The following is a 13,081-nucleotide window of genomic DNA, read 5'->3' as shown; positions in this document are numbered from 1 at the left end:
TAGAGATGGAGTTTAAGGTTCATATCATCCTGTATTTTCTCTGGCTTAGGCAAAACAATGCATAGGCAAGATATGTAAGAAAAATTATAAATTCTTCTCCTACAATATTCTCAGCGCTTTTAGTTATCAGTGGTTTGGGGATGTCCTGAACAATTTTCGTCCAGATTACTCCGTCTAAGAGCCATCTTTTAATTTGTTTAACCCACTTTCTGAACTAACTACAGTTTACCCTCAATAGCAAGTGTGACAAGGAGTTCCTCTGTGTATTATACTGTTTTTCAAGTGACTTTGTACATGGGCAGAAAGTGGTAGGACAAGGGGGAATGTGTTTAAACTAAGTGAGGGGAGATTTGGATTAGATTCTTTACTCAGAGGGTGCTGAGGCAAGTTACCCAGAGAATTTGTGGATACCCCATCCTTGGAGATGTTCAAGGACAGGTTGGATGGGACCCTGCGCAACATCATCCAGTGGGTGGCATTCCTGCCTGTTGCAGGGGATTGGAATTAGATGATCTTTAAGGTCATTTCTAACTCAAGCCATTCTATGATTCGATGATTCTGTTTAGTTTCCCTTTTAAATCCACCAACTGATCATTTTGTTGGATAGCCTCTGATACCTAAGAGGTGAGAAACAGCAAATACTCATCCAAAAGTATTTTTTCTTGTCACTGAAATTCCTTTGGCCTAAATGCTGGCTTCACTTACAAATTATAGATTTCCAGAAGGAAGTCTAAACATGTGAAAGCACTTCTTTACTGTGCAGATGAGGGAGCCCTGGCACTGGTTGCCCAGAGAGGCTGTGGAGTCTCTTCCTTGTAAAACTCCAAAAACTGTCTGGATGTGGTCCTGGGCAGCCTGCTCTGTGTCCCTGCTTGAGCAGGGGTTAGGACCAGGTGACCTCCGGAGGTCCCTTCAAACCTCAGCCATCCTGTGATTCTGTGATTTTGTGAAGGAAATAATTTCCTCTCTTGTGCTGTGAGCAGGCAATGAGAGGCATGAACTCCAAAAGACAAATTTAGGAGGAAACACTGAAAAAATGTTCTTACACTTATATCTACTTAGCTTCAAAATAACAACTTAAGCAATCACCTTAAACTAAACAGGAATTAATATTCAGATGTGGCTATGCTTGTTACTAGGGAAAATAGGTCTAAATTATAGTCTAAATTATATAAAAAAATAATCTTAAAAGCTGGCTTAAAGAAAAAGAAAACAGGATGAAAGGTTGGATAACTTCTGCAATGATAAGCATTCCTTTTAAAGCAACATTGTTTAGAATACAACCAAACTGATTTACTTACTGTAATAAACTCGGTTAGTGATGCCAGATCCTTTATGTTGCCCTTTGAAAATGGGGAAAATTCTATGAAATCTGTGAACAAAGATTGACATTAGGAACATTAAAATATTTAGCATGTGGCAACACTGCGGAAACACAAGTTTAAGTTTTATGACTAGAGTATCAGAGCAGAAATATAGCATACTGCTACACCTTCCAGGTTGCAGTTCAGTGTATTAAGCTGGTCTGATAATAATGATGCACATAAAATTAAGTCTTGGCAAGAAGGTAAAAGGGGGCTCATAGTTAAAGAGGAAACAGAAACTCACTTGTGCCGAATTTGACTACATTCACATTTTGTCTGAAACGAAGTTGTTTCAAAGCGTGTAAGGCAATCTGCTTTGCTTCCCGTAACATTGCACCTGCCATGGAATTTGAGCAATCTAATAAAATAATAATTTCACTGGACAGCTGCTCATCATCAAACGCTGCTTCAAACTCTGGTTGGAATACGAGCATGCAAGCCTACAGAGACAGAAACAAAATCAGTGCAGTGAGCAAATGCTATTGCATTCGAAGTGTACTCAAGCATCTTCATTTTTCTCATTATGGAATGAGAACAACATACAGCCACATTTGAAAGTTTGAGTTAATATATTTAATTTAATCGCATTTAGTGAGAAGTGCAACTTCTCTATCCTTTACATATACCTCAAGCCTCACATGAATAACTAAAAAAGGAATTATGATGTTCAATGTTTTTATCTGATTTACTCTTCGGCAAACAGCATTGGACTCTCTTCTCAAAGTTAAAAGAAAATCACAGATATTATTTTTTATAATCATCACTGCCACCATCAGTTTGTTTGAAGGACTAGAATTAAAAAATACATACATGCAAAGCAAAGAAATGCATATTGTCCTTGCTAAGAACAGAGATGATATAAAACACAAAGGCTTTCAAAAGTGCAGCAATGAAATGCTGGAAGGAGTGAAAATGTTTCCAATAGCACAGAAAGGTTTGTAGTCTGGAAGCACAAACAGAAATGTTTTTCTTTTTCCTTTCCTCAGGGGAATATCTGTATTATTGAAGGCATGAAACAAATGTCCCTGAACTAATCCTTTTAAACTAAACAATTCTTACTAAAAGAAGAAAAATAGGAGACATCATTGTCAAAAAGAAAACAATCTAATCTGTCGTTTTACTCCTTTTACTCAATTTCAGAATTGGATTGAGAGATTGTTAATACCAAGACTTACATTTCACCTCTGCAGCATTTTCAAAATCAAAAAGCATCTGAAAATAGCTGGAAGTGCCACAGACTTCACTTTTATACCAGAAAAGAACAGCTGTGGTCACAAAAAATGGAGGAGGATGAAACAGTTTCTAATAACCTGGAATCACATATTTTAAGATATGCTCTTAAATTCTAAATGTATTTATTTCTCAGGCAAGGAGTGGATGAAGGTAAAAAGAGGTTAAACCGTTCTTTTCTTTCCTATTCAACCTTTTGTTAATGTTTTCCAGTTGTAATAATGAGCTCTTCTGTGACACAGCTATTTGTCACATTCTGTTTGTAGCTGATACAGAGTGTTTGAACTGCTTTCTGTGTCTTTTTCACTTGTTAGTAAAAAATATGAGATTTAAATGCCTTTGAAAATAATCACTGCAACAGTAATAACCACAGCAGAACACAATCTTCTAAGAAGGCCGTGTGCCTTAAAAACCCACTGCTGGGTTATATAAATATTTGTGTGAGAGTTGTAAATATTATTACAAATATTATTGTAATATTATTACAAATTTAATGATTTAAAATGTTATTTATTTTCTAGTTAGAATACAGACTGCATGACTCTGAAGCTACTTAGTTCCAGCCTCAGCCACAACTTATTTGTTCACTTCCATTTCTGTAAGTGCAACATCTGCATCAAACAGTGTAGTCACATTTCTATGAAATACAAACAGGAGCATGACAGTTAGAAAAAAAGTGTTTTAACAGAGATATGATTGGACACTGCGTTGAAACTGTGCCTCAACTTTCAGTTTATTACAAGGCAAAGGATAAAATAAAAATCAACAAGATTCTATGGAACTGAAAACTAGTTTTTGAAGAATACTCAGTTTAATAAAGAGATTAAATAGAATACTGTCTATGGTGTGGAATTGTTCTTTCTTCATGGGCTACCCATCCAAATCGAACTGTGTCTGTTTATTATGTTTTAGCATATTCAGTATTATCTCATGAACAGTGTAACAGTTACACCATACCTCACTGTTTTGGTTGGGATGCTTCTCTACCCACATTCGGGGTAGATACGCTTCAGAAATCCATATATCTAGACCAAAGCCACTACTGTCCAAGCGGCTGTTTTTCACAGTCTTAATTACAGCCTTGCACTCCGTTTTCTGGAAGGGGAAAAAATAGGCATTTAAATATTTGTTTAATAACAGTACAGTGAATATTTTTTACTTGTACAAAATAAAATTGTCATTCGTGAGGACAGGGAATGATGACAGCACAGTTAATAGGGGTTGTACCAAAAGTCTTTTCTAGAAAGATTATATAAAATTTAAAAGGTACAGTTGCTATGTACATATTATATTATTTAAAATATCATTCACTTTCCTGAATGTGTTTTAAAATATGAAAACAAATGAAACAAAAAGGATTCAAGCACAACAGACATTTTCATCTGAGAAAAAACAGAGAAGCTCTCAGTGTTCAGAATGAACACTGCACAAAGCCACTCAGACCTACAACACACATTTCCTAGGATTAAAGTTCATTTTCAAATACACAGCAGAACTCCTAAGGCAGACACACAATTTTAGTGAAGTTAGTTTACCTTTATTTTAAGTTTATGTGTCCAACTATATAGGCGTTCAATGCTATATGGCATCTCAATAGACATATCCAAGGAGAATCCACTAAAAACAGAGAACAAATGAATGGTGGTCCAGGGAAGACGATGATTAATCTGCATGCAACAACATCTCCATGAGAATGAGCTATGTTTCCTGACCTTTTAAACTCATTGGATGAAAGTGAAGAATACTAAACTATTTAGACAAGTTTCTGTCTCTGTCCCCACTGTTTTTTTTAAGGTATTCAGATTGCTTTTTGCCAATTTCAGCCAATCTTGTCTCATAAAATAAGATTATCTGCTCTCTGCACTGCTTCTTGGTTTGTGTATCTTGGGACTGACTTAGCCATTTTTGCCACACTATCACAATGGTTATTCATTCCAGGTTGCTGACTCACCACAAACCTGGGTTATTGGTAGTCACTATATTGCAGGATAACATCTCCCAGACTATAGGTGTGTAGGGCTGCAAACATTTCCTTTATGTGTAGCCTTCCATTGTTCAGTCTTACATTTTGGTAAATAGCCCCTTTTAAAAACTGTCATTGACTACTCAGAGTCCTAACCTCAATATTATTGAATGCACCATGAAACTGTGTATCTTCTGCACAGTATATGAGCAATTATTTTCTATTTACAGTCACATCTCCATTATCTTTTAAGATGCTTGTGGATAAAATATGCAATAGGTATGAACAGTCCCAGAGCAGCTGCAGAACCAGAGTGAAGCAAGAAAAAAATTATTATATTATGAAGCATTATATAAATGTTTGCAGCTAACTCGGGTATCTTTGTGTTGCTGTCTCTAGGATCTGATGCTGAAAAGTGAGGTAGTAATATCTGACCTCCATCCTCACACAGTAACTATTCTTAAGTATTTCCCAATTTTTATTCACATTTTCTAGTTGAATTGTCCCTTCACCTTAAAATTCAATTGTATTATAATTTTAAATATATTTTCTACAACTGGATGTGTATTATATGAACGTGAATTTATTTCTGATATGCGTATGCCAGAAATAGTGCCAAATCTTTAGTTATCAGTACAATATTACTACCAATCAACAGTAACTGTACTGAATAAAAGCAAGGTAACAGTATGGAGCACTACTTCAGGATTAAATACGATTTGAGAAAATTACAACAGATGTTGTTTGTGCCAGCTTTGCAGCTAGAACAGAGGACATGCTCAAGAAAAACACTTCTCATTTGATTTTAATACGGAAAATTCAATTCCCTGAATAACATAAGTTTTGACACATTTACTGCTACTGCTACCTACACGCCTTGCGATTCCAGTTGAGAACAGCCACATGCAGAAACATTATCGGGAATTAAGTTATCATATTCTGTTTCCAATAAGTCTTACTTTACCAGCAACATTGTCGTTTCAGGTAATTGTATTTTTAAATTTAAAATACAAGTGCAAAGAAAGGCTAAAATGTTAAGTGCAATGATACTGCAAATATGAAGATCAGGTAGGCTCATTAAATTGGGAATTTACGTATAATCCTTAGTAACAGAAATGTTTCTGAAACAAAAGGAAGTATTTATGATAATATTTATCTAAGGATGACAGATTAGAATTAAACATTAAACTAGTCTCTTGATAATGCAATATTCCATATAAGTAGAAAAACATTAAATGCGGATATTTTAACTTAATGTTTTAAAAATATTGATAATAAATCAAATTACAGTATTAATGAAAGCAACTTACTTCTTCACTGTTTTTATTTGTCTAACACAAACCTTCTTTACTGTATCCTACAAAAGAAAAAGAAAAAAATCTTATACTGCACCAGTTGTGAAGTATTTGTATGTAATCCCTGACACTTCTATCCAGCTGGAGCTCCTTTCTCTTATTCTGTCACTAAGATGGGACTGTCTGGAACCCTGTTTACTTCATTCATTCATATGGCTTTGTCATCTGAGCATCACTGCAGCTAAAATTCAGATGAGCCTGCATATGCTGCTCTCCCAAAGACACAATGAACTTCAGAACTCAGTATAATATAGCTCTGAAGCAGAAGGCATGGCTGTTGAACGGTCAGACATACGACACAGCTACATGATCTCATAGGGAGTAGGACCACAAGGACCACCTTTGGCTCTTTGCCAGCATTTAAACAGAGATGACCTCCCCTCCCACCTGAACAATTCCTGAGCCATCAGGGACATCCAAAGAAACAGATGGGAAACCTGGTCAAAGGAGGCAGAGAAGGATAATAGCAGCGTTCAGCAGATGCTCAGCTGCTGTTTTATGAGGAATATACACAATACCTATTTTCTTGCAAGCCAAAGGAGGAACAGCAAGGACAGAAACAACAGATAACTCAAAATACGAGATCTAGTTTAAATGTGTTCCAACTCAAGTCAACTTTTCAAGTACCACAAGAGTAAATAAATCCTCAGAGATACTACAGGCTTTCTACTGATCATGGCACTCCTAAGCTTGTGTTCACATTGCTTTTTAAAAATCCTGTTATGACAAGAATGATAAACACAATTATCTTTTAATAAAAAGAGAAGAAATTAAATGGAAGATAATCATGATCTTACTGAACTCTCTTGTGTAACTGCAATCCCCTAGGTACAAAATCCTTGCTTCAAAAGAAGATGCTATTTTAAGATTGTATTTTAACAAACCTGCGTGTTTTCGTTCAGTGCTTTGTCCTGTTGCCATGGTGATACAGAAGCAGGCATATGAAAAGTGATACAACCATTCTGACAACTCAGTTCGGTGATATAGGTGATTTTGATTAGAACTGTAGAGTTTGGAGGTAAATTCCCAACACTTATTACAAAAATATCCTAAAAAAAGAGACTAGATTTAATGTCATTGTTAAAGCCCATGTTTTCCAAAACATTAATTTAATTGGTGGTACAGCACAATCAATTTAAATGCTAACACAGAAAACACTACTTGGTTTTTGAGGTGTATAAGGAAAAATGATGCTAAGACAATAAGTATTAAACTTTTGATATCTTTTCAAGATTTCTAGGCAAGACTGATCAGTAATAACTAAATAAATCAATCTTTTATTAAAAAAAAAGCTGTGATTTCTTTAAAAATGTAAGCTCCTAAAAGGAATATTTGTTTTATATAAGCCGTGGAACATACTTGAAGAAACAACAGCAGTTTACTAAAAGGATCAAATGTATGCTCCAAGAAAGTTCTAGTAAAAAGCAGCTTCCCAACAAAGACATGATTGAGCAAAGATTCTGATAGGAATATCCTCACACGCCCAGATAACCTATCTGTAATCTGACAAATGCAAAATTTTCAAGTAGGTTATGAAACCATTATATTCAACGTACCGGTGCATCTTGGTCCATTAGATAAGCTCCATCGCCCTGACTGATAGCTTTACGATATTCTCTGTGTGCTTGTTTCTTTTCTTTAACCTATGAAAGATTTTCCAAAATAAGTGTTTTCATCTCTATAAGCAGAACACTTTCATCTCTATATACAGAACACAGTATTCTCTTACATGACATTACCGCATGACAGTCAAGTGGTAATAACAAAGAACTTGAGAGAAAACAAAATAAATTTTGGTGTTGTATGCTTTATTACTAAATAAGTGCTTTCAAATCTTGAAATTGAAGGACCTACATCAAAGGCAGTGTACAGTAACATCTTACCTTTCCAATGATGTGTTTTCCATTGATAAAAGCTTCAAATCCACAAACAGCAGCTTTATCATCCAAGGGAAAAACATATTTAGCTTCAATCGGACTACTGCTTTGATTGGTGTAGGTCTGAAATATTACCACCTGAAATGAACATTTTTTTTTATAGCTCCATAACATTAAAATGTGATTAAAACATCAATACTGTAAGAGAAACAGCATAACTGCATTGCATGGCAAAATATCAATATGTATGCCACAGCCTGATGATTTATTTGTATATTGGAAATGAAGGTATAACATTCACTGGTGCTAGGCAAATAAATATCTCACAAAAATGCAAGGAGCTGTGGAATTTTTACTCTCTAAATTATTAATCAAATCTCTTCCAGAAGAAGAGTAATCCGTGACTTTACAAAGGTTACATGATGCAGAGCTGGAGCTGTCAAGCTATTGCCTGCAAAAGTTGTCACCATTGCAATATGTCTGTAATCGTTTCAAGCCGGTAATGTCTAAACAAGAAGGAAGAATAAACAAAACTAATAAAAAAAGTTTTATTTAATATTATGATATATTGAAAGGGATGTTTGTATAAGCCTGTATGTGTAGCATCTATTTTCTACTGACAGTATTTCTGTCTCTGAGGTAGCAGATTGCATCTTTCTTTTCACATCTGCTCTTCTGTTTACTTCCCTTGCGTCCTAACAAAATCCCAAGAATTCCTCATTTGCCTTTGCTGCTGTTCTTATTGTCCCTTGCCATCACATCATTTCTGGTTTATGCTCTGTAGCTCTGCTTTATAAACTGCTTTCTGCTTTGGTGGACTGGGTCATAGCACAGATGCTACTGTGCAGTAATTCATTCCATAGGAAAGCAAACCAAAAAATAATGATGATCCCTCATGAGAAGAACAGTTGTTCAAAGGGATCAGACTGATCAGACAACAGTGGTGAGTGTCAGAACAGTTTAAGCACAGACTCAGCTGACAACAGTTCTTCCATCTCTTTACTCTCCTGTTTTTGCTCTGCTTTCTTTTTTTAGGACTTCAGCAACAAATAAAAATATGAATTGTTCTTATGAAACTACTTCAGCACTGGACACTCCAGGATACAAATGTTTGTGCACAGAGACACATGTGACAGAACCCAGTAGAAACACAACTTTTGCATGATCAAGACTGCCCCAGACAGGACTCAGTTGCAGGGGGAAAGAGATTGTGGAATTATGCCCCAGGACAGAAAAAAGCCTGCGTCTTGACAGGATGCATTCTTAGGGCATATATATAGAAAACAAACAAACAAAAATTTTAGCTTGCTTGGCTAACTTTTATTAGCTAATTTTGGCTAACCTTTAATAGCTAATTTTCAAGCTAGAATAGCAAGTTCTTTTGTACTGCCTGATATTTTACTTGTAACAGCTAATTTAGGTTGTCTAATGAAAGTTAAAAACAAAACACACAAATATATTTCCAGAAATTTTTAGTCATCCTAGATATTTTTTACTAGTTTATAATTCAGCTGGCAAACAGCTGAAAAAGAAGGTCTTTACAAGGAAACAGAAGTTTCTCTGCAGTGCTGACTTGATTGCACATCAACAGAAACAGACTGAAAAATAAAGCCAAGCCTTTCACTGACCAAAGAGCTTTTGGCACTTGTTTGATTACACACCTCTACAAATAAGAACTTTTCATGCAGTTTCAAGATTTTCCTTCATTTAGAGATTGAATTGCCTTTTTATTTTTAATTTTATTTTTTAATGATTAAAACACTACTTAACAACTGAAATAATTTTTCAGGACTGACTTACAGGAAGGAACAATAAATAACATACTTTACCTGTGCTACAAAGTCTATTATCTTTGCCTTAATATGAAAGCCTTCCAGAGGAACAGGATTTCCCAGTTTGTCTTGAAGACCAGTTCTTACTGTATTTGAAATATTTGCACTTGGTAACGCATAGCCTAAACAAAGAGTTTATGAAATATTAGAAACCTATTTTTTGAAATGCACATTTGGGAAGCAAGTTTGAAACTAATCCTGTATCAATGGCCCATACTTACTTATGCAACTCAGAACACACAAATTAAAAGTAATCCTCATTTTTGTTATGAATACTTGTGTTGCACTGCTTCTGCTGACTGTCACCAGCTCATGATAAGTCTTCAAGGTCTTACAAGGTCTTTGTTTAAAACCTTGCATTTGAATTATTAAAAGACCATCTCATGATTTATGCAAAAGTGCTTCTTGTGCTTCTCTTGAAACACACTGTGACAGGAGGAGTTCCAACTATCATTGGTAATTAGGCATACAGGAAATCTGTTAAACAGATGCTACATGGATGCCACATAACTAATTTGGTAACATCCACAAATAAACTTCAAATGATTTTTTAATAAGCTAGCTGCATACAAGAACTCTAAAAAGCATTCTGATAAATATTTAGGGAACTTTGAAAGCAAGCCAAGAGTACAAACAGAAAATATTTCTTACTTTCATTCTGTACATGACATTGTGACTCTGGCTCACTGTTATCTTTCTCCAGTTCCACCCCAGTTCCAGGCTGAAATGGTTTTATTTGATCTTCAGGAAGGCAAAACTTAACAACATATCTAATTTTAACCTGTGCGGTCTTGTACACAACAAATTCATCATCCTGGAAGAGCAAAGAAAGGTATTTTACAATTAAAAAAAAGCTGTTGGTAATATTTTAAAAATGCAGATTTATTAAGAGATGAACCTAAATGACATCACTTTTGATAAATACTAAAAATACGACTTTTTTTTTTTTTTACTCTCCTAATCTCTCCTTATCACTACCATTTACATCTGTTATGTTTTCTTTCTCCACATTCCTTATATTTCTTACTCACTGTAACGCACAATCATTCTCCAGAATAACTAAGAACAAAAAGAAATAAAAAAAAATTGGTGGATATCTAGCCAGTGACTTTATCTGTTTGTGTACCAGTAAGGCTTTCATCATCGCCTTTGAGTACCAACCTTTAAGGACCGGGATTTTACCAGTTGGATTCTATTATAAAACAGTGAACCTTCCATGGTGGTGATTTCTTATTCCATACAAAGCAGAACACCATTTCCTAATAGCAATTTCAATGTCATAAATCAGATATTTATAGGATGATTCAGTTATAATAAAAAAGAATGTTAACATATTTCTTTTAAGTATTGCTTTCTTGCAGAAATTTTAAATCTCCTCACAACTAGTAACTTAGAACCTTAGATGTTTTATATGTACTTTACAGGCTGTAAAATAGACAAAAGTGATTCTATGCATTACAGTCTAGTGATTTAGTGTCTGAACTGGAATATACAGGTTATACTAATTCTGTTATCTATCACTGGTATAAATAAATCCTAACACTGCAGGATTAGTACCTCGAAGTCCGAAGAGATGTCTGCTGTCTTACGGACTCCATGTACACTGTTATAACCTGATGGTGCATCATTTAATGAAAAATCTCGTTCATACAAATCTAAACAGGATCCAAGTGCCACATCACAAACTGCAAGGAGTCGGCTTCCATCCATTTCACTGGGTGAAGAATACTTAATACTGGCACTATATGCAAAAAAAGATCATGCACATTTTATTAAAATTGATTTTAAAGTAAAGCTCCTAGGAGTTCAAGGATACACAAATTCTTTTGAACAGATGATCAGGAAAGAAATAATAATTAAATTACCTTAAGAGTATTAAACATTTTATCTACTTAATTTGCAAAGCAAAAAGAATACACAAACGATATTATCAAAAGATATTGTCATTATTCACACCTGACAGAATCACTGAAGTAAATGCCACTTCCCAGATTTCCAATGTCAGTTCTTTCCAGGCCATGATCTTCAACAACCACTTTTGGCAAGAGGAGTCCTCTGGAGGGAAAAAAAAAAAAAAAAAAAAGTCACAAAAGTCACACAATGAATGAAGTTCAAAATACTTTTGCATAAAATATGTGGGCTAATACATGTCGTGCAATTATGAACCACAGAGGATTAAGTCAAATACACTTTACAAAAAACATACGTAGAGACTCAAGGAAAATCAAGCCTATACATCAAAAATAAATCCCAAAGCCATATGAATCGCCAAGACATTGACTACATAAGCTATTGAGACTGTTTGCTTTTTTCATTTAGCAGAAAAGCAACACGTTTCCCAGACTCATTACTATGCCTGAGTGAATCCATGGAATTGTCATAAAACTAGATATTGCATTATTCCAGGAAATTACGATAATCTAAAATTATTTCAGATAAAATGGTCATACGTAAATAATGTGGAAGTGGACGGGAAGACAAGAAGTGGAAGGATGACATCATTAATGGAATTCTTTCCTAAAACAGAGTAAATTATCCATGCAGCCATTAATCTCCCACTCTCTCCATTTTGTCATCTTTCATCTGGATTTAAACTACAGCCCTCCTCATCATAACCAAATAGCTCCATCTCAATGCTAATCCAGCTGGAAAGTAATCACATTTATCATTACAAAAGAATGATTTCCCTTCCGGGATTCTGCAGAAGGATATGAATAGTTATATAAATGTTAACAGTAAAAAATAGGTTAAACATAATGTAAAAGTTTCACAAAAGAAAGCATTTTTTAAAATCCAATATATATAATTATATATAATTAACCCTAACCCAATGTCACAAAAAATGGAATGTAAATTTTTACCTGGAAAGAATTCCCATGAAATTGCGCACAGATGATGCATGGAATAAGGATTGAATATTTCCAAGACTGCCCAGAAATTCTGCTGTTTCACTTACTCTGCCAACACTATACACTTGTAAAATTCTCACTGGATGATCACTGCAAGAAATTTGAAATGATCTTTGACTTCAAAAACTTGTTTAAGAACAATATACTGCCAAGAGATAATGCCTTGTAGTAAATCTCAAAGTAACATTAAATCTTTGGTTTTGGTGGTTTTGGTTAGCAATTTGGGAGGCAAAAAAATATGATAACAGCAATAAGAGACAAAAAAAAAAAAAGATAACAGCAATTATTGAAAACACAAGAGATATTTAAAACCTATGACAAAGTTCAAGATTTATTCAGACATTCAGGGAGAAATAAAATATGCAAAGATGTAAAATGTAAAATACGTAAAGTCAGATGAAATTATCTCATTTTATATTTTGGAACCTAAATTCAAAGATGTGATGTATAAAGCCCATATAACTCTATGCACTGCAGAGTCTGGCATTATATAAATTATTGCCAAATCTATCTTGTACTAAAAATTCTCCTACTGTGAAGGCTCAGATAAC

The 13,081-nt window shown here is 34.6% G+C and overlaps 1 protein-coding gene across 3 annotated transcripts in view; it reads right to left on the bottom strand.

Annotated features, from left to right (window-relative positions):
* The window catches only part of PARP4 (poly(ADP-ribose) polymerase family member 4), a 50,026-nt gene that overhangs the window by 16,702 nt on the left and 20,243 nt on the right, over positions 1-13,081 (bottom strand). For all 3 annotated transcript variants that reach the window (XM_068670770.1, XM_068670765.1, XM_068670778.1), the window contains 13 exons: positions 12,483-12,620; positions 11,578-11,676; positions 11,179-11,362; positions 10,273-10,435; positions 9,619-9,743; positions 7,796-7,927; positions 7,469-7,555; positions 6,797-6,961; positions 5,868-5,914; positions 4,130-4,211; positions 3,552-3,689; positions 1,609-1,804; positions 1,302-1,372 (listed from right to left, as the gene is read on the bottom strand). In XM_068670770.1, coding sequence (XP_068526871.1) covers positions 1,302-1,372; positions 1,609-1,804; positions 3,552-3,689; positions 4,130-4,211; positions 5,868-5,914; positions 6,797-6,961; positions 7,469-7,555; positions 7,796-7,927; positions 9,619-9,743; positions 10,273-10,435; positions 11,179-11,362; positions 11,578-11,676; positions 12,483-12,620 — 1,627 coding nt within the window. The remainder of the gene's footprint in view (positions 1-1,301; positions 1,373-1,608; positions 1,805-3,551; positions 3,690-4,129; positions 4,212-5,867; positions 5,915-6,796; positions 6,962-7,468; positions 7,556-7,795; positions 7,928-9,618; positions 9,744-10,272; positions 10,436-11,178; positions 11,363-11,577; positions 11,677-12,482; positions 12,621-13,081) is intronic.

This window comes from Anas acuta, chromosome 1 (assembly GCF_963932015.1).
Source record: "Anas acuta chromosome 1, bAnaAcu1.1, whole genome shotgun sequence".
NCBI lineage: Eukaryota > Metazoa > Chordata > Aves > Anseriformes > Anatidae > Anas > Anas acuta.
The sequence above is the reverse complement of the archived record's forward strand: the minus strand, read 5'-3'. Positions and strand labels throughout refer to the sequence as shown.